We start from the raw sequence: 26083 nt of genomic DNA, 5'->3' as shown, positions 1-26083 counted from the left end.
CGCCCCCCCTTAACCCTCGGGGCGCTGGTTGCGCGACGAGTGCCGGTTAAAACCACCCTCCGCCCCAGAACAACCGATGCCGGTCGGAAAGCGGGGTGACAGCCTCCCGCCCCGTCAGGGGTTAAACAACAACACTAACGCACACCTCCATCACGGGTGCTGCGGGTTTCAGTGGAAACCGTCAGACAATCCCTGCCCCGGCAGCGGGAGGGCAGCTCTGCCCCCGCACGCCGGGTCGCAAAGCCTCCTCCGGCAAAGCTCCGACCCCCGGCAAAGCAACCGGGCAGGGCGCGGAGATCGGGAGGACGGAGAAAGGCGGTTCACAGAGTGTGCGGAGGAAAGGGCCGGAACGTGGCGAATCGTCTTCCACACGTTTGGGAACTGATGTTGAACGTACCCTTGCCAGCCCCTGCCTACCCTGAACCCATACGGAGCACAGGAGCACTGCACACAGAAGAAAACGGCTTCCTCTTGCAGAGACTACGTCACTTAAAACTTACATGTAAAAAAGAAAACAAACAAACAACAAAACACTTTTATGTTTGTTTGGTTTGGGTTTTTTTCTGGCATGCTACAATTTTACCTTGCCTGCGTAAAAGCAAATTAACATTTTTGCCTTAGCACCTACTTTATACAAAAAAACGGTGTGTACTTTTTAATCCTGGGTGGTTTTTTTCCTTTTGCAGTGACATACATGTGCATAACATGCACTGCTACAAATAATATCCAACTAGGATGGAAATAAAGCCATTAACGTGACCAACTTCTTACACGAGATAGAACTGTACTACCTGATGTTCTGATCAGAGTCCTGTATCTGCAGTACAACAGGAAAATGAATACATTTCGATCTCTCAGATATAAAAAACACCACAAAAACAGATTTACTAAGTATTTCAAAAGCTATTAGCAGCATGGCCAGTAAGTACATAACGTACTGTTAAAATCCCAAGTTAGAACCCAAGTGCTGCAGCACTTTTCTAGAAAAGACAAAAATAGTGTCACACTACCACACTGGTGATTATACATACGTGCAAAATGCAATGTTCTCTCCTATTGTATTGTGTTGCAAGCTCCTCTAGGATTAATTTGCATTTTTTTGCTCCAGCACTACCAGCAAGGGTCCGATCTTTCTTAAAAGTAGAATAGAAGGAGGTGAACATGGATAATCAAATATGTGAAATGGCTTCTACAGAAGACATAATTACTTTTGGACTCTTCAGCTTCAAAAAGAGGTGTCTAGAATACACGTGGTAAAAAAAAAGAGGCATGGGCAAGTTTTTTAAGTCCATTTCCAAGCAAGTTGTCCTGGCTACAACTCCGACCTTATATTCCTAAGATAACAGCAGGAAAAAGTTATCAGGTTAAACCACTTGACCTAACCAAACAGAGCTATGTTCAGGTATTCAAAATAAATAATTATTAAACTCATAGATTACCAAGAATACCTGACTATTCTTAGAAGCTGAATGTAGAAGCCATTGCTAGGTGCGAGAGGGGCAGAAAGAAATTCTGTTGTGCAAAGGACACATGGTTAACCTTCAGTGTATCTGTATCTATCTCAGTCACTCAAAGTATACCAGGAATGCTACATGGACCGAAGAAGAAAAACAGGGCCAAAAATAAGTATAAAATACAAGAAGTAAACCACCCCAATTCAGAACTGCAGAAGGGAAGCTAGTATTTCATGCACACATTTTAGTAAGTTGACCCACATTCCACATACTAAAAGTAACTTTTATTAAAAAAGATTCTCATTATAAATACAATTACTGTGTACACAATCCTCTTCAGTACACACACTGTGGTATTAAAAATAGTGGCATTTATATAAAATACAACATTATTTTAAAATGCATAATTTTATATCCATATACATTATTTTTCAGATCTAAAAAGTTATGAATGATTTGGGTTTTTTTCAGAGGACAGAACGGTATTTACAAGCAAACATGATCCAAACAGCACAGGCAGATTCAGGGTATGTAAACACTCGTACACGAACTGCAAGACGCACTTGGTCTCCTCTACAACAGATTATTTCTTCACAAAAAGGAGACCTAAAAGACAAGAATAAAAACAAGAGTAGCAGATATTACTATACTACTATTAAAATTTTCAATTATATGTGTGCAATTTTTTCAAATGTGACTAGTAATGAGTGTCAGGAGTCTTTCATTACAAATAATAATATTGCAATACAGTGCAGGAGCTGTTGCACTGGAGGAAAACAGGACTGCCAATGGTCATTTTTAACAACTGCAGAGAAATTAACACTTTATTCTTTAACAAGAATAAGAAGTCTCTTATCACCGAATTCACCAATGCAACATAAAAGCTCCGTGTCTCATGCACTGTGGGAAAACAGTCTGCGGAGGCTTAAGGATTCCATGTACACATCAATATGATTGTATGAAATCGTTTATTAACAACTTGCACTCACTTGTATAGAGAAGCCTTGTTTACACCATCTTATCAAGCAGGTGGTTTTGTATTCCAATTACACATTCCATTCTCACAGAACTACTCTTCTCACATAATTATTTTTCTCTTCTGTTGCCAATTAAGTTATTTCTTTCCCATTAGCTCATTTTTAGAAAACCTCTAACTAGGCCTCAATAACCATTAACCCAACGTGGCCTAAGATAAAGTAAGTCAGGACTGCTCACAACCTGTATACTTCTGAACTGTTTCCCCAACAATGCACCATTACAAATACCACACAACTCTTCTTTCAGTTCTAAATAATTTTCTCTAAAGAGTTGTAATTCACAATAAAGTGTTAGTATTTGGTCTTAATATATATGTATCTTTACATTTAAACTTACCGAAGGCATGTGGCAAATGCTCTCCTGGCATTTCTGTATACAAAATGGATAGGAAACCCTTTAAATGTGTGACCATCAGGTACTGCTCTTCTTACAGCATCTTGAAATTCTTCATTTCCTGCAGAAACACTTGTTGTACGTTCAAGCTCATAAGCTGCTAATGCTGGTGACAACAGATAGGATAGATGGTCATCCCAAACAGTAGAAAGGCCAAGATCCTGTGAGGCAAGTCACAGAATGATGACAACCATGCAGAATGAAAAGCTAAGCTTGCATACTGTACAGATTCAAGTAAATCCATGATGAAACTTTAATTTGTAGTTAATGGAAGTGAACTCATGAAGCAGGAAGATTTGTATACTGACTCACACACCAACTGGAAGAATCAAACACCATTAACAAAGTATCAAATATTTACCAAGAAATGAAGTTAGATTATTAGACTAAAACAAGACCAGCAGAGTTGAAACTAAATGTTTTAACCTACAGCTTCTTCTTACATTTCATGCAGACAGAGTGCAAAATACACAGCAAAAATGTGGAAAAGATCAACTAAAACTGTCCTCACATTTTTCTAGTATCTCATATGGAAACCCCCTTCTCAAAAAAAAATGCACAACAGCTCCCCAAAACACATATGCATGTACATTGACCACCCTTCTACTGGCCCAAAAGTGCCAAGAAGTAGAAAAATCTACCACATATGTATTCAATATTGCATAAAACTCATACTCTGAGAGTTATTTGCCACACCAAAGTTTGAATATTGTGTGTGGAATTTAAAAAAAACAAGGAAAAAACCCAAAAAACCCCCACCAGTTAAAAACAGACGTAAGCTACCAGGGATTTAAAATATCAACTCCTTTATATCCAGCAGAGGAATAACAATTTCTGGCACATCACACATCTTGTAAATATCCTGATAAAGAAAGAAACTAACTTGGAGAAATACATTCTGATTTTGTAAAGCAGTCACAGTAAGATCATGAAACATTTGTGATGGACAGGCAAAGCCCACTTTGATTTGATCTTCCTAGCTCTTTTACTGACCACTTAAGTAGTTTGCAGATGCCAGTAAAATGAAGATCACACACCCAGAGCAAGAGGCAAAGGCAGGGTTGAGGAAGAGCCTCCATAGAAGGCTACAAATCATAAGTATGGTGTCTAAAAAAGCTAGACACCATCTTTCCAAACAGTTATCAGTTATTTCACTTTTCATATACCACATTTCGACAAAAAATGATGGAAAACATTACTAAGACCTGAGTATGTGAACTAACAAATGGCTATCCAAAGCAAGTATACAGTAAAAACATGCACATTTATTATTGCAACAGATCAGTTACAGTCTTCAAAGAGACTTACCTTCCTGTGTTCAGAGACTAGTATTCTCAGCTGCAATTCTATCTCGTTGCTTGCTACAGCAGCATCTACTGAGGAAGCACACAGAGGAGGAAAAGGGAGAACTGAAGATGTTGCTCCTGGGGAACATACAGATTTTATTGCTTCCCCACTCATGGGTTTCCATTTAGATTCATCATGCAGGTCAAACACACAGACCTCCACAGCATCAGAGGGCTGACAGTTTCCAAAAAACTTCTGATGGTTGAAGATACAACCTATTGTACGATAAGGATACAGTGGCTTGGGCTGTTGAACTATTGGAGGATCATCAGGGTTGATAGGTCTGTGGACATATCTAATCAAAAACATCCAATTTCTTATTAGTACACCTTATTTCAAGGCAAGGTAAAAGTATTTAGATGAGACAGATAAAAAACTATATTTAAAAGCAGAAATGGCTGATAGCTTTTAAAAAAAAAAAAACAACAAAAACCTCAGCATACAGAAAAGTAATTATACACATTGGGAACATAATATACGTGAACTAATATGTAACTTCTAAATCCAGGAAAATAGGATGATTAGGAGATACTTAAGATAAATTAAATTTTGTAACTGCAGAAAATTAAGTTTTGTACCTACAACAACAAAGACACACAGACACACAACTTCCCCACTACTCATCACATTTGGAGATCTACATCTTCACATGCTAAACACAGGATACAAAACCAGTGACAAAATAGAATTGCTTTTTTTCAATACTGAATGTAACAGATTCCAGAAGCTTTGGAATACAGAATAATCATGTGTGCCCTTGTAAAATGACTCAAGTGAGAGAGTATCACAGAACTTGCAGAGATTTCTGCAGGGGAAAAAAAGTAATGCAATGCTGATTTCACAAATGAAATAAGGAAACAAATATGGGTTCCTAAAAAATGACAGTAGATTTAATCTCCTTCTTTACAAACAATGGCAGCAATAGCACCAGTGGCAATCAGCTGCCATAAGACACAAACCAGTTACTAAATGGTATTACAGCCACTGAAAACTGAATTAGAGACACTGAAAAATTGCTGGAATATTTCACCACACACTGAATCAGTTATTTTCCAAACAAAAGCAGTATACACAGAAAAGATTAAAAGACACAAGTCACCTGAATTACATGACAGTTATATAACACAGTATTAAAGACAAAACAGCAGAAGAAACAAAGCATCCCATGCAAACCTCAATATACATGGTTCAGTTCTCTTACATTCCTTTCACTCACCTATGTCCTGTTAAGCTCTCCCAAAAAATAATTGCCCCATCAGTTCCACAAGTCATTACCCAAGTGTGGGGGACTCCCTTTGCTTTTGTTCCAACACACACAAAGGCTTCCAATCCAAACCCAAGAAGAAGACTGCATAGAAGGTTGGCATGATCTTCACAGTCACCCTAGGGAGCAAATAGTAGTAAGTTGGTTTGAGTATTAGGCATAGACAAAACTTGAGAAAAAATAGTGATGCTTCTGTAACCATTATTTAACCAGGCATGTTTCCCTTCTGTTTATCTGAGGCATGTATCAGATATCAGTATTCTAAGCTTGAACTCGACAAGGTTTTATTTTCAGTAACAGAATAAATCAGTTTATAATAGTATGGTTCTAATGTTAGACTATTTATATTTTTAATTCAAGTATCATGTATGACTAATACTGGAAAATATTTCTCACTACTGTACAAATACCTTCAGGTAAAAAACCAGAATCTATTGACCCATGCAGACAAAACCAATACTCAAATTAAATGCAAAAAACATGTGAGGCAAATATCTTAGGTATTACTAGAAATGACACTGTATTTTCACAGTTAAGAAATTTATTCACTTAATAAAATGTAATTCTAACGTTATTTCGCTGCCTTGAATGTATTATCAAAGGTCAGAAATTAAACAAAGATAAAAAGCCTCCCCCACAGATCTAACTATAAATCAGTTGCTTTTTCCTTCTGTCAGAAAAACATTTCTTTCATAATTACTACCACTGATAATTCACGGAAAACGATTTCCCAATGTGAAGTCTAATATTAATTGTCTAAAGTTCTTTATAAATGTTAGCTGTAAAGTAAGAGCAAAAACTCCTCATGCAATGAAGCCTTCATAATAAAAAGCACAGCACACATAAGTAGAAGAGCAAGGCTTTTTAGTCAAATACCATTCAGAATGTTGAAAATTTGGTGTTCTTGGATGTATCTGTTCATTGCACAGGTAACACAACCTTCCTGTACCATAATGTTAAAGGCAAATATGGAGAAAAGTAAACAAGTTTCTAGTGAGCCTGTGTTCATCTTATAATGCCATATGACTCTCCACAAGAACAATAATAATGGTCCAGCTGGTGTCTCAAGGGCTATATTCAGCTTTTTTCTATACAGCTTTTTACTCTTGCCTTGGAGGAAACCCTTTCTCTGTGCCTCAAAACACAACAGTCCCCAAACTCAAAAGTGTGATCACCACCTCCATCTGAAAGCCAGTGGGTAGCCAGTAGTGCCTTTAAATGGTATCTATGCATGACAATCTTCAGAGACAACAGCTAATGCCTGTTCTGGGTGGTCTTTGTGACAGGTCTAAAAATTGGGATGCCAAGAAGAACACACATTTTTATTACAAACTCAGTGATATTATTTTTGAAAGCACAAGTATCTCAGTGGCAATGAAAAGCACTGACCACTCCAAAGAAGAACTAAAAGGGATCACTATTATTTTTATTCATATAACAGAAGAACGATAACCAAATGAGGTTTTTTTTTCTTTTACTACAATCATATGGCACAAGTGTCAGATCATCAAGAACTAAACTGAAACTTTCAGTGAAAATCCCTATTTTGCAAAAATGGAATATAAAGACTGTCAGTATATTTTAAGCCATCTAAAAACAAAAAATAAATAAACCCACCATAGTTTGTTTTTTTTAAATAATTCAAAGTCTTCCTGGATAAGTCCAGAATTTAAACTAGTGTCCTGCACACTAGCAGGGATTCACTGAATAATTACATGGGTTCTCAGAAAAGCAGATGAAGAAAATGCAAGCTCATTCTCAAACAGATGTATTGACAAATGGACCCCAACAACAGCAGTACAGAAAGTTTGCTCCAAAATTTTCTTGTGTACTGTTTAACAACTGCTTATCTTTAAAAAGATCTCAAACAAATTACTGGAACAGAATTCTCCAGACTGTATTTAGTGCATTTGCAGCCTGTTTCAAACTACTGACTTCAATCACAGTATGCTATGTGACACCAATTCTGTGGTGTCACATAAGTGTTATTTTCACATACCTTATTTCTACATAAAAAAGCAAGAAGGGTGCACCACTGTTCTTGTTTGCCACCACCTCCTCCGATGACAGGAGCTCTTTCATAACCCAGGACACTGACAAATCGTGCTGCCTGTCGAGGTGTATCCAGCAACCGGCCTGCTCGAAGTGGTCTGATGTATGAACATACTGGATGGTTTACTCCATTTTCATCCTAAACATACAAGATATGGTTGACAGCCATGCAAGTATCACAAGAATTTTTTAATCTTAACTTAAACTATCTTTTTTGCAATGGGATTAATTCCTTCTGAAACTCAAAAATAGAACACAAAAATACTTCTAGATTTAAGATATAAGACCACTAAGGCAACTCAGATTTAGAAACACTACAGTTAAGATTCTTCTGCTGGCTGTCACTCAGAGGATGTTCTGGACTAAATGTGGAGCAGCATAGGCTGCAATTTATTTTCCTAAATGGGTGAGGCACTTTTCATGCTCCACTCACTATCAATTTCTACACAACCATCAAGCAAAAAAACCAAAACAAAGCTCCATACACACACACTGAGACACACAACAAACCCAAAAAACACCCCCCCTAGAACCTAGTTTTATAGAAATAAAAGAGAGTAATAATACTAAGTCTTTATAATTTCTTTTAAAAAATGAAAAGAAAATAAGATGACTGGAAAATGGTCAGATTAATTACATGCTGCAGGGAAATACTACAATTATCAACTATTAAAACTATTTCAAAAAGTATAGAACTCTTCCTCACTGGGCTAAATTGGTACTTTTATGTTCATATATTTTTTAAAAAGGGCTTCAAACCTTTTAAATCTCTACAGCTTCAGGGAATTATGGTCTTGTATTTTTACTGTGGTCATATATTGATCCCATTAAGGTTTTGTCATGCTTTTCCAGCAAGTTGGTGCAAGAAAAGCAGCATTTATTTGAAGCTGACTGGAATCCTGTTGAAAATTATTTCTCAGCTTGAAAGCAATAAAATAAAAATCAGAGGCAGGATTCATTATTTAATATAGTTTTATATATGTAGTGTATGCTTCTGCATTACACATATGAAACTGGATGGCAACTAAATTATCAAACAATTCTTACAATCTCACTTTTGTTCCCAGAAATAAGAAACGCTGCTAAAGCCAGCTTTACTAATGCTTGCTGTGGCCAGTAGGGGACTCAAGTACTCTATAGGTATGGAACTAGCAGGCACCCTAACTCCTACAGAATTGTGACAGCTGCTGATTTCTACGTTGATCTGTAACAAAGCACCTAGTTCTACAATCCTATCCACAAACCCTTCCCTGCCAAATTTCTTCCCAACCCTACTGTAGCTTTCTGTGAGCAGAAAGTAGACTACCACTAATTCATACATTGCTTTATCCTCAAAATAGGACAAGACCCATTTTTACTTCATATTCCCAACCAAGCTCCCAGTTTCAGAATTCCTTATTTAATTATGTATTTATTTCTTTATATTCCCTGCCCTAAAACCTTTGAGCCTCCATATTGGATCTGCATAGAACTGAGTTTTATATCTGCAGCCAAAACAGTGTTGATAACACACCATTTTAGCTTGTTGCTGAGCAGTACTTGTGCAGTGTCAAGGCTTTCTCTGTTTTGAAGTTTGGGGTGGACAAGAGGCTGGGAGGGGACACAACCAGGACAGCTGACCTGATCAAAGGAATCTTGCATGCCATTTAGTGCCACATTCAGTAATGAAACTGGTACGGTGGGGAAAAGACTTTTTCTAAACTTGCAGCTACTTGGGAACTAGCTGAGTAACCTCAACTTTTTTCTCACTCTCCCTTCTTCTCCTTCACTTATTAAACCATCTTTATCTTGATCCATGAGCTTTCCCCCACTTTTCCCTCTGCTACTCTCTTCCTCACCCTGCTGGGGTAGAGTGACTGACTGAGTGGGGCACTCAGCTGCTGGCGGATTTGGAAGTTCACATCACTCTTAACACTCACAATATACCCAGAATGGAAGCTGTTACTTCACTGAAGAGAAGGAGTAGACACAGATCACTTCAGGATGTTACTTTAAGATGATAAGCTACTGCACATTATCTGTGCTAGGGAAACTGCTACTACAAAAGCTAAATTCACAGCATGAAAAACACAAGGATCAAGCCATTCCTTTTCCCGAGGGACAGTTCCCAAGTAGCAACTGGCACAGTAATTTATTAGCCTAAAATAATTATGTCCATAACTATTGTGTGAAATTAACCAGAGTGTTTTACAGACCATACACAAAGCTCAAACGTTGTGTGGATCTCTTCTAGCACATCTGGTTAGTCCATTCTTATAACTGTTATATCTGTTATAAAATTTGTTAGAAATTGTTTGCACAGGTCACTTAAGTCTTTAATATTTGTGAGTATTCAAGGAAAAGACCAAACAGCTTTATCACCTCATACATCAGAGGTGGTTGTAGCAACCCTTCTGTCTGCATCATACCACTAAGCTTCAATACATAAAACCAGAACAAAATTTGTTTCTTGCATGATACACCACATGTAGCACTGACCTGAATGTAACCACATCATAAATCCAGAGATTATATAGGCATACAAACTTCAAAATATATCAAAAAATAAAGAAAGGATTTGTCCATCTGTAAAATATACAAACCTGTGCAAAAATCTTTACTAGCCTTGAATTGTGTGTAGGTCTTATCTGTAGGTATTCTCTCCACCACTGTTTGGCATATACAAGGAATAACCGTTCTTTTTCTGCTGTTTTCTGACGTTCCAAACCAAACTGCAAGTAAGAAAAACATAACTAGTAATGTATGTTTTAATTCCAAACAGGAAAAAAAATTAGAAAAATAAAAAATCCTTTAGCAGTAAGTACATTGACACTATACCCTGGAATACGTAAAATAAAGCTTTTAAGTGAAAGTGTGACATGCAAATTCTGAATAGTATTTTTAAGGGAAAAATCAATAAACAAAAACTTCAAGGTAGACTCATATATAAAGACTGATTGAAGAAGTGTTCTTAAGCACTTCATTTCTTAACAGAAGGATTGCTCATCTTTTGATGTGCAGAAGAAAGTCTGCATGCACTTTCAGGACAACATATACTGGCTTTCCAGGCAGAATGGCTGACTTGAAATTATTGTTTCACATGGGAAAGAGCAAGAAAGCATACACTACCTCACAAAAAAAAACAGGTATATTGCATCTTTCTTACTTCTTTAAGTTCTGACACAATTAGAAAAACTACTGAAGTAGCATTTCAAATAACGTAATGTTAGTAGAAACAACCTTTTTTACTTTTAAACATTCAAAAACCCACAGCACCTACAATTAATTCTACACAGAGCTTCCTCTGCCAAATAAGAGCAAGTCAGCCCTCCCATTAATTACTTACTTGAGTATTAGTTACTTCTGGAGACAGTGTCTTACTAAGCTGTGGATACATTTCCAGTCTGATGTTTAAAACACCAACAGAAACCTTTGATTCTGTACCTTTGAACCAAAAAAAGTTTTCATCAGTTGTCTCGAATTCAATTTACTTAGGTCATTCAGCCAGGCAGAGGCAAATAATGAATATGTATATGTCAGCTACATAATCATAAAAAATAACTAAATTTCTTTAAATATATGCAAAATAGGCATCTTTATTTAAATTTCAAACCCAAATGAGGCTGTAAGAAAGCATAATCTGCTCAAAAGAGTAGGTATCTTGATCTGAGATAACACAAGGCCCTCTTTGCAGAACAAACTGGGATCTATGAGATAAATGGCATTCTAGAAACATTTAGAATAGGCATCAAAAACAGAGTAAAAGAGCATACACAGTAAACGTGCCTATTACTACTCATAACACAGCTAACTCAATTTTAAGTACTTGGAAATAAGTGACTTTCATCTTCCCAAGATAAAGTTTGCTGAGAAGGACCCAGAGTGCCATACAAATAGATTAATCAGATTTTAAAAAAAAAAACACAAACGAACAAAAAAAAAACCACCTAACCCCACACATCTCATGCTCATGCATAATGCTGAAAAATTTGAACTACATAAAGAACAAGAAGTGTTACAAAGCAGTAGAGAGACAGGATTATAAGCATTAGAAGCAACAGAAGCCTCTCAAGTAGTTTATCTGAGATGGCAGCATTCTTTGATGTTCTTGATATATTTTGTGCAATGACATGACTTGAGAAGAGGAGAAAAAGCACTACATTTACTGAATTGATACTTTATCACTTAGGAAAAAGCTAATAATAACTAGATTTAGCTCCTCACATCACCCGCTTGAGTATTAAACTCAACGTAGATGTTATACATTTCCAAATCATTAGAAATCAAAGCTCTCAATCTAGGAGACTACTCAAACCCATATTGCTTACTGAAGTTCAAGATTCTAAACATATCAGCAAATAAACATTCTAGATTTGTATTCACTGAATGAAACAGCACATCAAATCCTGACAAAAAAACACAGGCAATAGTCATGACAATCCAGAATAACTAGCACATATCCTGTCTTCAAAGTATTTTGAAGGTATAATTTAATCTCTTTTGAAACTGTCAAGAAATCTGGGATAGTTAATGTAGGAAGTCATGACAGACCAAGTCCTAAATATAGACTTTATCCACTTTATCATAGTATCCTAAAAACTTAAGTCAGAACTCCTAAAATGAGGACTGGGGACAAGTGATAAACAAAAATAGACATGTACTAACTGCTAAACACCAAAACAAAGCTGTTCAAGCCCTTCTGTCAGAAAAACACACTTCCAGCTACTGGAATAAATGTCAGCACAGCAAAGATCACTTTATCCAGCAGTTGCCAGTTTGGGAACGTAAACTGGATTTTACTCTTCAGTGCACTAGTCCAATATATTCCTGGAGATTAATTGGTTGGTTTTTGTTTAGTTTGTTTGGTTTTGATAGCATGTCCAAATTTTGCAGAAAATCAATAATGGGAGATCCCAGACATAGTGGTCATTATTACACAGGATCTGGAATACATTTTTAATATTTTGGAACAGAAAAATCTGACCATTTTTCTCCTAAAGGATATGTTATATTAAGTTACGAGTTGAACAAAAATTAAACTACATCATAAGTACTGCTTTAAACCAAAAAACAAACTCAGTACCAGTTAAGTCTTCATTACAGCCTTATTATCAATCCTTACCTACACCCAGGAGTTCAACAGCAACATTTGTTATGCCATTCTCTGCAGCCAAGACCGATCGCCACTCCAAGAAGTAGGATGCTACTAGCGTTGTCTCACCAAAAGTGTCTGTTTTGATCAGAACTATATGCACTGGATCACATATAGATAACATAGTGGTTGCATCCACCATTTTGCTTCCATCACCTGCCGTTATTAAACCAAGATAGCAAGAATATTATTATGGCAAGTCCTCCTCAAAATTTAAAAAGCATGCATTTACAGAATGTTGCATGTATTGCATTTTTATAAGTATCTCCTGTCCAAAATGTAAGCAATGACTCCATCTTAAAATCAAACTCTGTTTAGGACAGAGCTGCAGAGAGATTACAGTTAATGTGCAGATACAGATTCCTATATTTGAGTTCTCCAGTGTAATTGGTTCAACTGTACAAAAATTAAGTTAGCATTGAAGAAAGCAAAGAATATGGAAGCACCACTAAGTAAAAGCAATTGGAAAATATTCTTTTATTAAGTTGGAATGTGTCAGGTCAACTTACTATACATCAGTATTTAGGAGAAAACCTTTTGTCTGCTTGACCCTATGATAAAAAATATTCCATAAGAAGTAGAATTAACGAAATCTGGTTTTCTCTGAATTTTTGGTATATTCACCCTTTTCCTCAAGTTCAACTCCAGTTGAAAAACTGTTTTTTTTTCTCTGTTCCCCAATATTCCATAAACTATCCTGGATTTCTACAGGATTCAGACAATACCTGCAAGTCATTTTGTAACATACTTACCTCCTTCCATGTTCCCTGGCTATCAACACAAGTACAGTAATACAGGTTATGATAACTGACTCCTCTGCAGGTGTCTGCTGGTGAGCAAATTGAACTCACATTGAATATTTTTCTTCCAGATGATGTCAAATTTACATTTCCCTTTTCTACTTTTCAGCAAAAAGTTAAACTACAGCCACCTTAGTCTCAGAGGTCATAAATATTATGTCACTGCCAATTATGGATGAAGTAGGTTGAATTCAGAAGTCATTTTAAAGTGGAAAAGGCAAAAGTACAGAAATATCTATAAGTGGCATAGCCGAATAGAGTCATCAGTTTCTTTAGGAAACAACATTCATTAAAAAAAGAAAAGAAATAAGTAATACCAAACATCTTTCACAGTAACTCTGAAGTCAGAAAAAACACAATAGCACCAGCTTTAAACCCACAACACTCCTTACCTAGGCTCTCCTTGTGTACCTCAAGTAAAAAACCATCATGAAAGTCTGGCTCACAGGCACAGGGTACAGGTTTAGAACGGAAGCGCTGATTTCGAAAATGTAAACACAGAGTGAAGGTAGAACATATTTGGCCAGGCAGAGGCTCCGGTTCCTGAAGATGTTCCAGAAAAGCTTTTCCACCCAAAACCTGAAGGTAAAGATACCTCCGTGTTGGGTCAATGTTAGCTGTAAAGTGTAGCAATAAAAATGAAGAGACTACAAACAGATCTTAGGAAGTGTATAAAATATTAGTTAACATATGAGTAAAAAAGAAAGAAATGCTTTCGACACAAGTTTAGAAGAAAGGGATTTTAAAACTTATGGAAATTAATACTAGATACATTTAGTTTTTAAAAAGTGACATTTCACATGACACTGATTGCTATTGCCAACATAACTTTCATTTCTTATAGATAAGCAGAAAAAACATTCACCTTTACGCCAGTTCATACTAGATTACTGATTCAGAGTTCAAAAATCACATACATCAAATTTATCTCAAAATTACAATCCAAATACTAAAATAAATAAGCAACATACTTTTTTTCAAAACTGGTGGCTCTCTTTCAACAAAATGTGTTGATGGTTTCGGAGCTGAAGTCCTCTCATTTTCAGTCACATCCTGGAATTATAATGAACAGCTTTTAAGGCATTAAGGGATGCAGCAATGCTCCTACTGTTGTCTTCTAACAATTAAAGAATCCTCCATTTCAACTGAATGCCATTCCTCAGGTATGTTCTAATACTTGAAGGTCTAATACTTGAGATGCAATGAAACTGAACAAAAACTTTCAACATAGTATTATCTTTAAACCAATTTTATCACATTAAGCTGTTCCACTACTATTATGTCACAAATCAGTAAAGCCACTACAAACCTTTAGAAGTACAAGATCTCACTGTCAAAACACCAACTCAGATGAATAAGCAAATGTATTTTCACTCTCCAAAAGCTACTCACAGTTACAAATTTAAGTTCCTTCATAACATCATCAATGATTCCTCGTTGTCTTAATGCTTTTATCAGATCTTCTGTGGATAGCTGCTGATGCTCAGGTGCTAACTCTTCACGTATAGTCTCAGCAAGAACTTCCCTTATCCTGCCATGGACATCCATCTGAAAGAAAATTTACTATATGCTACAAATACAAGTCTCAGGGTGCTGACCCCGCCGAGCAGGCCTCGGGCTTCCCTCTGCCGGCTGTTTCTCCCTGCCCCTGAATGGGACAGCGACACAGAAAAAACCTGCAACGAGGCGGCAGGGAGGGCAGCCAGGGCGGCAGGAGCCTCAGCTCCACTTCTCTCTAGCCCAAGAAGGAGAAGATGAGAGCAAGGAGCGGAGGCATCAGGAAACGGCGGCGGAAAGACCGCAGGCCAGGGCAGCGCTTAAACGAGACCGCAAACCGAAACCGCCACCCTCCCGGAAAGGGGCAAAACGGCTCCTGGAAACCATCTGATGCGGCTGAAGTTGGAATAACAAAGCAGGCTGTATACCATGCCACCACCGTAGCGGACACTACTGTCACCAAAAGGGCTGGAGGTCCGCGCCTCCTATACGGAAAGCAGCAAAACCCGTCCAGCACTCCCCACCCCTCAGGAGCTTCTCCTAGCAGGAGAAGTCGCCCTGCCGCTTCACCAAGGAGATACCCCCACCTTGAGCAGCTGCTGATGGATAATCTGCTTCAACTCGGAAGCTTTCTCTGGCGGCAGCGACATGGCGGCAGCTTAGCAGAGGAGACGCGACGCGACGCTTCCCGCCCCGCCAGGAGTTGGGGGGCAGGGAGCCCGGAGGTGCCGCCCCCAACCGCCATCCCAACGGGCGCGGGCAACGGCGTCACCGCCCCCTGGCGGGCGTTAGCGCGAGGAGGGCGGTTACGGGCGTTCGTTACTCCCCGCCCCGCTGAGGAGAGCGGAGCGCTGCAGCTGCCGTGTGTCCTCCCGTCCTCCTTCCCCGGACGCTATGTTTGTTCCTTGCGAGCGTGGCGGGGGTTCCGCCAGCTCGGACTTTAAAGGTTTTACTCTACTTATGGTAAGTCTCGCTCCTGCTTCCTTCCCGCTGGAAGGGGCTGCTGCCTCCATGGGGAGCCTCGCCGAGGGAGGGAGGGGCGCGCAGCCTCCTGGGGCCTAGGCGCTGATGGTTTCTGCCCGCTCAGTGGGGCGCGGGCAAGGGCTTGTCTCCCCGTGTCGTCCGCGCCTGTGGGGCAAGAAGGTCGGGGCGCTTAGTTCTCTCTCACTCCAGCACAGAGGTCATCCCTGGTTACTTGCCTGCGGGAAAGGGGAGAGGAGCTGGGTAGGGGGTTGCTGTGCCCGGGTCCATAGCGGGTGTTGTGCAGAATAAAAGATTTGCAGGGGTCCTTCCCGGAACTGTTTCCAGCAAGCTTAAGGCAGTATCTTCCGTTTCCGTCAGTTTCCCCCTCCTCAGATGCGCGTTTTCCGCTGTTGAGAGATGGAGCATTGCGTGCTGAGTTCTAGCTCTGTGCTTTTTCACTCAAAGATCAGAATGCTGTATATCGTCTTTAAAACTTTGCAGTATCTGTGGGTTGGCACTGGAATAAAAGGCTAATTTTATATTTAGATGCGATATCTACAAGTTTGTAATGAAAAATTCCTCGTTTGTACTATATTTGAACTCCGATTAGGACTGCTTTAGGAAGTGTTCTAATAATTCTCATACACGGCGTGCAATCAATTTCAGATAACTAACCTGAGGTTACATCGGTTGTTGTCATGTAACAGTTCCAGTGCAGGCTGGGAAATAGCAGACCATTATTAGACCATTCTTTTTCCTGTATAATAAATCCCTTTACTCTTGAGAGGTAACGTTATCGCCTTTCATCGAGGGCTTCTTAGCCTGGGATGACTCTGCACGGGAAGTCATGGCAGATCAGCTGACAAGGCACAGGAAACCGATCCCCGCTGTTTTCTTTGGGAGTAACAAGACTGTTGTAAACCAGCCCCTTTGTAATGACAGCCTGTAAGTGCTGTTACACCCTCTCTCACCGTGAACTTATCAGCATCAAATTAGGTGTTTCTGCTGTTGGTAGCACCAGTAATTTGTAGAGAGGGACTTGCTTATAAATTAGAGGGAAGCAACTGAAAATTTACTCATCTTCCTGTAATAGTTTCCGTGAGACACAAACTCTTGAATTTAGTTTTGTCCTATCAGATTAGGTAAATATCTGCCTCAATTGACGATAACCCATGGCAGTTTCTATGAAATGAATCCAAGGTAATGCTTAGCATTTGCATTCTTAGAAGATGAAAAACAATGGACGGAAATGTATAGGTTTTGTATGTATTATCAACATTACCATTAGGTGTCACTTGAGGCCTGCCAATCTCAGCATTAGTAGTTTGAGTGACTTACCTGCTCTCTATCTGAAAAAACAAAGGGAGAAGACACAGAAGTAGCCAGGATTTTGGGGGACAGGGACTGAAGTCAGTGTCAGTAATCTGCTAAGTAGTCACCTTTGTCAGAAGATGAGTGGCCACTTTAATAATGCTTGATCAGGACAGAAGCAATGTAAATTTTCACTCTTTGAAGAAGATACTGTATTTTCCATAAAACACACTGTGTATCAATAACTTGTGTTACTTCAGCCAGCAGTGTCAGTGGGAAATGTTGGTCAACTGGCAATAGATCTAGTGATTTCCACATTCAACATGACTAAAGTTGGTTACTTCTACACTGATTGCCTGGTGCCAATGGTTGGAAATAATCCGTATGCAACAGCAGAAGAAAACTCAACAGAGCTGAGTATAAATGCTGAAGGTGAGTATTGAATGCTGAAGGTATTTGCAAGCTGCATATGCTATATGTACTTCTGTTACATTTTGCTCCCATGAACAAGGTTTAAACTGAGGTCAGTAAGAATTTCAGTAACTTACAGATAAGAATGTATTTACATTTCACAGAGGAAGCTGTTGTTCTTGATATTTTGGGTAACCAATTTGACATACCCAACCATTAAGAAATGTTGAATTTCAGTCATATTACAGAGCAGCCAAAGCTCTCTGTGTTTTTAATCCAAAGCAACACGAAGCACGTGCTTGCTTACTCTGGAACGTAAGCTGAGTTTCTGGTATAGAAAGATATTTATCCTCTTGTCCTCCTTCCCCACCAGTGTTTGCTTTTTTCCTTATGTGGTGTTTCTTCTTCTTACCCTTTAAAATTCTTAGGTTGCTTGGGTTTGTTTTTTTTTTCCTTTTTAAATCATGAAAATCTCAAAATAATCTGCCTGTGTTTGCAAAGCTGCACAAAAAGATTATCTGAATCATTACAGGAGGCATATCTTCATATATTTTTCTTCATTTAGTCTTTTGAACTTAAGACGAGTGAAATCAAGTCCAATGAAGACAATACACAAAAATACATATTTTTAACACTGGATATTGTCTCACTTTGCTGTATGAATTGATAGCAGAAAGGTTTACTATCCTGAGGTTAGTAAATTGGATAAACCTCAGTACTTCTAAACCCAGGTCTCTTTTGTGCTTTCTTCTTACAAAACTTGATTATTTCTTTTTTTAGTGTATTCCTTACCTTCAAAGAAACTTGTTGTTCTGCAGATCAGATCACCTTTTATAAAGGTATGTAAAGCCATTGATGGTTCTTATTTCACTGTTCAATTGGTACCTAGTGACCTAGGTAAATTTTAAGACTAGGTATGCAAAATGAGGAAAAAGCAAAATATTTTACTGCTTTGTGATATAGCATGTCCTGAAGTTGATAACAAAGTTAACTAACAAAAACTGCTTTCTGCATTCCTTGTAGGTTGAGATTTTGTTTTGCTTTTCAAATCCTGGCAGCATCTCAACTATGTTGTTATATTTTAGTCTAAATAGGTACTTAGTTATAAAAAGCCTTGAAAACACAAAGTGGTTTTAGTTTTGTCCATTTCCCTTTGGGTTTTTTTTTTTCTTCTTTACATTTACTTTCTTTGTGTGTTTGTCTTTTATTTTAATATCTTAATTTCTGGTGTCACTCCAAGTTAATTATTTCATAGTGTTCTGTATTCACTTATACTGCATTTCTTCTGTAAAGAAAAATAATTATTTAGAATTAAGGGACACTGTCTGTAATTTAAATAAGCAAAATACCACATCAGAAAAATATTTTTGTTGCAGCTTTTAGTAGTTCAAAGTGTGGAAAAACCTCACATGATCATACCATCCCATCTTAATCTAAAGCTTATTCTATAGCTATTAGTGGAATATAAAACAGATGGCATTGCTGTTGTGAGCATGGTCCTAATGATAACTTCTATCATTATACGTGTAGTTTTATATTAAGTAAAATAACCAGAGCAGTCTTCTGCTTTTTAAAATTTTCTGAAGTTAAAGACATAAATAGATATGAAGAAAAATGTACATTACTGGTAAATACTCTATGTAATACCTAGTATTTTGGGCTATGGCTTTTTTTAGGGATGCAAGATATTTTCACTTTTTTTCTCTTCTCTCTTTGCATAAAGAACAAGTACAGGCCATTCTGTCAAACACTGCTTTCTTGGGTGGAAAGCAGCAAATGTGCCAGAGTTGTTCTTCTGTCTAGCAGCCATGCCTATCAGCGCAATGATGAGCAACTTCTTGGGTATGTTTGCATTAAAAGACCTGATTAATTTTTCTGGTTTTTTTGATAAACTGACATATTTTCCTCTACTAAGTACATTTGGCAGGATACTTTTGCTTTGCCCTGTACATTGGTTCTGAATTTTTCGAATAATATAATTAATATTATGTCATTCAGAATTAGCCTCTGAACACCATTAGTTACTACTGTTGAAAGTACTGAGCAAAAAATAAGATACAAGTAAATTGTATTTGGACTGCCCTCTCAGGCAACATAGCCTCAGTTTTAACTTCTTAATGTCTTGTGTCTTAATGCTGCAAGTAAAGTCAGGGATTAGCTACTAGATAATTAGAGTATTTGTTAGTTTCTTACCTCTTCCTAATCATGCATTTTGAACGTTTTCTGTAATACAGCAATTTGTAATTTTTTTTCACCTTTTAATAGAAAGTTAACAGTTGTTTGTTGGGAGGTTCAGATTAGATGTATTTTTATTAGATATTACCCCTTTAAAAACAAGTATTACTCCATTACTCACTGATGGAGAACACCATAACAGAGATTTAACACATTTTTTTAAAAATCAGTATTTTTGCAAAAGGCAAAACCAGGCTGTATACGTGTGTAGGGTCTTGAAAGAGGTTTAGGTCTGTGAACATCCCAGGTATAGTTACCAGTGATATTTATGTTCTGTTGCAGAGTGGGCACCTAACATGGAATGAAATAAGAGGGACTGATGGTTATGTTATGTGGTCTGAATCATAAGTTGTTTTGATTTAACACCCCTCCCTTAATACCTCAGAATAACTCTCTGATAGCAGAGTCATTAAGCTCAAGTTTACCCTAATTTAACCACCTCCTATCTCTAGGAAGAAAAAGCACATTTTATTTGTAAATCATTTTAACATCTGTAAGCAGTGCTCTTAGTTATCAGCTTATATATCTGGCATTTGCCAGCTATTTGAGCTTCTAAAAAGAAGGTACCTTATTTCTGTTTGTGGCAGAAATGTGAGTAATTTGTAATGTTGTGAAGTAACAGACAATTTTTTAACTTTGGTTTGAGGAGGAAGGGAAGGGGATGTCAGCGCGTTTCTTCACTGCAGGTGAATGAATCCTTCAGTGCTTTAAAGTTCTTTCAGTCCTAAGTAATAACATTTGCAGTGTCTTTTATTGCCAGATTGAATGTATTCCTGATTTGTTTCTAGGACACCACTGCGCTACCTACTTACACCTGATCTTGAGAAGGCAGTTGGAGGCCTTATGCAGGAGCTAAACTGGAAAGAAATGGAAAAAGTAGCAGCTTACCCTGGAATAAATGACACAGAAAAAGTTCTACACATTCCTGGAGGTGGCATCACAAAACTATTGTTTACTGAGAGGTTAGTTATTTAAAGAGAGGAACAGAAAGATGTCAGATGTCTTGTTTTTAGTAAATAAACCAGTATGTTATAGGAAAAGTCCGTCTTTTCATAGAAAAAGGTCTTACAGCTATAGAACTTATAGATCTAGCCAATAGTTAAGAGGGAAAAAAATTGGGAATTATGCATCATAAGGTTAAAATATGACAAAATATAACTGTATGGGCTAAGGGAAAATTATGAAGCCTTTGTGGCTAAGAATGTGACTAATCTGGTATCTTATTTTATACAAAACACAATTCAAAACCACTAAAATTTTTGTGCCAGTGATACTTCAATTAAAACCATCTTCCGTGACAAATAGTTACTTCATGAGTTGTGAAAAAAAATAATCCTAGCACTTAAATGAGTCAAGAATTCAGGGTTACAAAACACTTAGGTGTGGTGCTGTGTTAAAAGGTGTGTGCATCAGGAGTTGTGCCAAAAGTGTCTGAGTTTCAAATTTTGGATTGTAATATTCTGCAAAAGATGTTTGGTTTATAAGGGACAGGTGGTAAATTCACTTTTATTTTTAGGTATTCTTTTTGACAACCAAACTGTTGCATCCAGTAGCAAGAGAATTACTAATATCATGCTTGCTTTTGTACTGACTTCAGTATGGAAACAATATACAAGTGCAAAAGAAAAGACATCCCACAACTTTAGGGAAAATAAATAAATAATAAAAAATAAAAATCTTAATATTGAAATGAAGAATAGGAATCTTGTGAGTAAGGTTGTGATAGGCAGCATGCAAAATCGATTTTTTTAAATACACAGAAAGATAAGGTCTAATTGTATCAAAGGGTCATCTAAAATGCTTTATCAGTGCAGAAATGCAAAGTAAGTAAAAGAGGCCCTAAGTTGCTTTTCTGTGATGCAGAATTCCTGCCTCACTAAAGGAACCACAAACTCAAGGCTAAGGTAACAAAGTATGAAAATACAGCCAGTGAGTCTGCAGAGAAACAAATAATCTCTATACATATACATAGATTGTTACTTTTTGGTTGGTTTTGGGTTTTGTTTGTTGTTTTTGTTGCTGTTTTTTTTAAAAAAAACATAAGCAGATTGTTGTTGTTCTTAATATATAATTGTTCTTGATTTAGAAAAGAAATAGAAATGCCTGTTCATTTTTATTGCAGCTGTTCGAAAGGAATCCAAATGGCAGTTCTTCTGAAATTCTGCTCAGAAGGTGACAACATCCCTGATGCATTTGCTCTTGTTAACTATCTTAATGAGTGGCTGCAGTTAATTAAATGTGAAGTAAGTGCTGTTTGATCTAAAGTTCTAACTTCTATATTCTATATCTTTATTTTTTCTTCATAACATTAAAATGTTACTCAGTTGAATTTTGGAGAAGTTAAGGACGCATGTCTTTATCATTTTGCCCCTTGGTCATCAAGGACTTGCCAAATTAAAGATATATTTTGATTAAAATCTCACTGAAATTTCCCTGCTTGAAAAACCAAACCTAGGCCCCAGTTCCTTTGTTTGACAGGTGTAAGGGAAAATGGTGTAAAACTTGATTTAAGTTTGATCTTCCAGCACTCTTCATAGAATCATAGAATTGGCTGGGTTGGAAGGGACCTCAGAGATCATCAAGTCCAACCCTTGATCCACTACTGCTGCAGTTATCAGCCCATGGCACTGAGTGCCACATCCAGTCTCTTTGGAAATATCTCCAGGGAAGGAGAATCCACTACTTCCCTGGGCAGCCCATTCCAATGTCTGATCACCCTCTCGGTAAAGAAATTCTTTCTAATGTCCAACCTAAACCTCCCCTGGCACAACTTGAGACCCTGCCCTCTTGTCTTGCTGAGAGTTGCCTGGGAAAAGAGCCCAACCCCCCCCTGGCTCCAACCTCCTTTCAGGGAGTTGTAGAGAGTGATGAGGTCTCCCCTGAGCCTCCTCTTCTCCAGCCTCAACACCCCCAGCTCCCTCAGCCTCTCCTCATAGGGTCTGTGCTCGAGAGTGTGTTTCTTCTCTAAAGAAACAGTGATGTGGACACTTGCAATACTGCCCATTATTTTATGGGCATTATATAACACTGCCCATTTTATGTGCCAGAGATAGAATAATTATTTTGGTTTTAAATACCAATTATGTAATTTTGCTTTTGTTGCAGGATAATAATTACACAGATACTTCCTCACAGTGGAAAATACCAAGTTCCTGGCGCTTACTTTTTGGCAGTGGTCTTCCACCTGCACTCTTCTGATCAGTTTTGAATTGTTCTGTAAGTCGTGTGTAGTTCCAAACATCCTCCTGGAAGGAGAATACATAGTAATTGCCAAGCACCATCAGGTTAATTCATTGTGTACATAAATTCTTTATTTAAGAAAAGTTGTTTTCACCTGTGTGGGTAGCTAAAGGAAATTTTGTACAGTTGTTTATTCAATAAACATTGGTTGCATTTTTTTCTAATAATTTTTTTTTAAAAGAAACTTTATTTGGCTGTTACTGCTGCAGAAAAGCTTATGGTACATCTTCATTTAGAAGTTGAGAACTTTAGACTGATGAGGAGACATCGATTTTCCTAGTAAGATAAAACCCTACTTTTCCAGGTCAACTGTGGATCTTAGATTTTTTTCAAGACCTTCCTGGTATAGTAACTGAAGTTCAAAAATGCCAAGTTCTGCCTTCTTTTCCCAATGCCATTGTAGTAGCTTCAGCTGAGGAGACTGCAAGAGATGTGTCAGCCAGGTCTATCTTTTCTGGTCTGCTTCTGTTGTACAGTTTCCATTCTGCTTCCATGGGCTTCAGAGATGCTTAGAATAAAGCCTTTTAGGTTGGTGACAGTGCTCTGAAATATAAAGGAATTAAAGCATTGCTCTGATAGCAGCCAATCTGGTAGCTGTATATTGTATAGACTCTGTCTGAGACATCAGTCATGTGGCAAATTAATGTCTGTAATGGTACTTTTGATCTTTTAGAAATGTCTGGTGACAGCTTATTTATAAGTAACTTTAAAATTTCTGTTTTATAGCTTATGGATTATTAATTGTGTGATGTATATAGAGGCTATAATTTTTAATTTTTTGTCTACTAAGTAGAATTTTTTAAAATTTTTTATTTACAATATTGTCATTCCAGTAGTACAAATGATGAGGAAAGGAACAGCAGCAGTCCTGAAGTGATCTGTTAAAAGGTGTAGGTGATTCAGTAAACAGCTTTGCTGGAAAGCTTGTGCCTTTTGGTAAAGAAGAACAGCTCAGTCCCACTATCAGTGAATGTGACTGCTCACCCAAACAATCTTTGGGTTTTTGAAAGTTTGTGAGGTAAGAATCATAGTGAATAGTCCTGTCACAGGGGGCTCGTATTTGAAGAAATACTCAGTTACTCTGCTTCCACAAAACACTAAGAAATTTAAGTGTTTTGCAATCTGAAGTCTGCTTTGCAAATGCAGGGTAAACTGAATGCTGGGGAACTGATATGTGGAGCAAATGCTTCATATAATTGTATGTCCAAATACCTTCAATAGCATCTTAAAATGCAGGCAGTCTTGAATGCAATATTGTGTATGTGAATCAGTCACAAATCTAGATCTGTGTAGAACAAAGCAAGCATGAACTAACTCCTGCTGGCACTGGGAAAACTGGAAATGCTTTGTAAATACTTAATTAAATCTGCTGTGCTTTTTTGCCTATTGGAAGGTCTGAATTGAATTAACAACAATTTTGAACACTGTAATAGAAATTTAAAGTAATCCTTTGCTCATATTAATAAGCTTTTACAGTAGTAATACATGAAGATGCCATATTTCATGTGCTATGTTTTATGGTGTCATATATTGAGCTATGAATAGATTTAAAGTGTTCGGGAATGACTGATGTGCCTAAACTTACCTGAACAAAAAGCAGCTTTCATGCACCAGGTATGCAAGCTACTAGAAGCTAAATCAAATAACATGACTGAAAAGATCACACTGCTCCAAGCTCAAGGATTTATTTTGGCTCATGGTCTTGTCATTGTTTTACAAGAAGCTTAAGTTTCTATAGGCAAGTGGGAGGCTAAGCCATTTGCAGTCTGCCTTCATATAGGTCCTTTCAGATACTGTTTATTGAAATTTTGCATTTTTGAAAAAAGACTAATGACCTAAGTATTCTTGTGATGCCCTCCTTCATTGTGATGAATTCTCAGAATCTCTGTCAGTGTAATACTTGACATGTAACTGGAGAGTTGTGAGCACAGAGACATTTGATAACTGTTATGAGTGTACTTTGCCCATGCAGTTAGTTTAGAAAGCTGAATCTGCCAGGCTGGTTGGAAACTATTGCCTTGAACCAGTAAATACCTGGAGCACTTCTTAACTTCAAGCACATAGGGCTGTATAAAAGACAAAAAGCTCCTTGCTTCATCTTATGCACTGTTGAATCTGGAAGCCAGTATTTATTTTCCTTAGATTATAATCTGACCACCTAAGAAGAAAGAAATTGAACCTGTGCTCCCAGTTTCAGCTTTAGTCCTGAAAGCCAGCAGAGTGCGTCAGATTTACCAGTAAAGCCAGAAGCTGACCTTAGAATCAAGCTGTAAGAGATACTCAGTTATTCTTTCCATGCATTGGTGTCTCTGCGTGGTCTAATGACTATGATTTGAGTTGGGGTTTTACTAATGTACTAGACAACAGGTCATGAAAGAATGGCCTAGCAGTTTAAACACACTCATCTTAGCACATAAATTCTGGTTTTTTTAGAAGAGTGGGTGGATGTGAGTAAGAAGAATACTTGGAACTGACAGCTGCTACATAGCATGGTGGTTTTAAAAGGGGCAGAATATTTAACTTGTGGAGCTCTGTTCACTGAACAAAAATCACGTGATGGAGATGGCTGTTTAAATCAGCTGTACCTTCTTGAAGCTTTCCTGAAATGAAAACAGTTTTTCAGAAAGAAGAGGATGAGTGCCTGCCTCTGTGTTGCCTTAGTGCATGTCCTTCTACAAGAGGAGCATGGGAATATTCCTGTATTTGTGCAAGGCTCAGAAAATTGCAACAACAGTGACCATAAAGAACAAGCCCTGAAAATGTGTCCTTTGCTACACTAACTTGCAGGGTATTGAACAGCACCTCCCCAAGAGCTGGCTCTTCAGCCACAGCTTGCATGCTTCTTATTCAGGGAGCATGGCTATTTGGAAAGGATTATATGTGCATTAGGGTGCTCCATGAGGCTTTTCCAACCATCATAGGACGTTGGTGTGGGGAAAAAAAGGAA

General features: G+C 37.8%; 2 protein-coding genes across 2 annotated transcripts in view; one reads left to right on the top strand and one right to left on the bottom strand.

Annotated features, from left to right (window-relative positions):
- Positions 1-1723: 1723 nt before the first annotated feature.
- CEP76 (centrosomal protein 76) lies at positions 1724-15766 on the bottom strand. Its single transcript, XM_008505513.2, has 12 exons — positions 15564-15766; positions 14872-15027; positions 14451-14532; positions 13872-14096; positions 12650-12835; positions 10874-10971; positions 10131-10259; positions 7496-7687; positions 5449-5615; positions 4194-4527; positions 2829-3046; positions 1724-2060 (listed from the first exon to the last, which is right to left on the bottom strand). Exons 1-12 carry the CDS (start codon positions 15624-15626, stop codon positions 1922-1924), a joined length of 1989 nt encoding a protein of 662 aa, XP_008503735.2. The 5' UTR covers positions 15627-15766; the 3' UTR covers positions 1724-1921.
- PSMG2 (proteasome assembly chaperone 2) overlaps positions 15767-26083 on the top strand; it is a 23091-nt gene continuing 12774 nt past the window's right edge. Inside the window, exons 1-7 of the mRNA XM_008505512.2 lie at positions 15767-15939; positions 17511-17682; positions 18442-18500; positions 19385-19503; positions 20685-20858; positions 22019-22139; positions 23002-23256. Of these exons, the coding sequence (XP_008503734.1) occupies positions 15871-15939; positions 17511-17682; positions 18442-18500; positions 19385-19503; positions 20685-20858; positions 22019-22139; positions 23002-23094 (807 nt within the window). The 5' untranslated portion in view covers positions 15767-15870 and the 3' untranslated portion in view covers positions 23095-23256. The remainder of the gene's footprint in view (positions 15940-17510; positions 17683-18441; positions 18501-19384; positions 19504-20684; positions 20859-22018; positions 22140-23001; positions 23257-26083) is intronic.

The sequence above is a fragment of the Calypte anna genome, chromosome 2 (genome assembly GCF_003957555.1).
Source record: "Calypte anna isolate BGI_N300 chromosome 2, bCalAnn1_v1.p, whole genome shotgun sequence".
NCBI lineage: Eukaryota > Metazoa > Chordata > Aves > Apodiformes > Trochilidae > Calypte > Calypte anna.
Note: the sequence above shows the minus strand (reverse complement) of the source record. Positions and strands in the feature narration are given on the sequence as shown.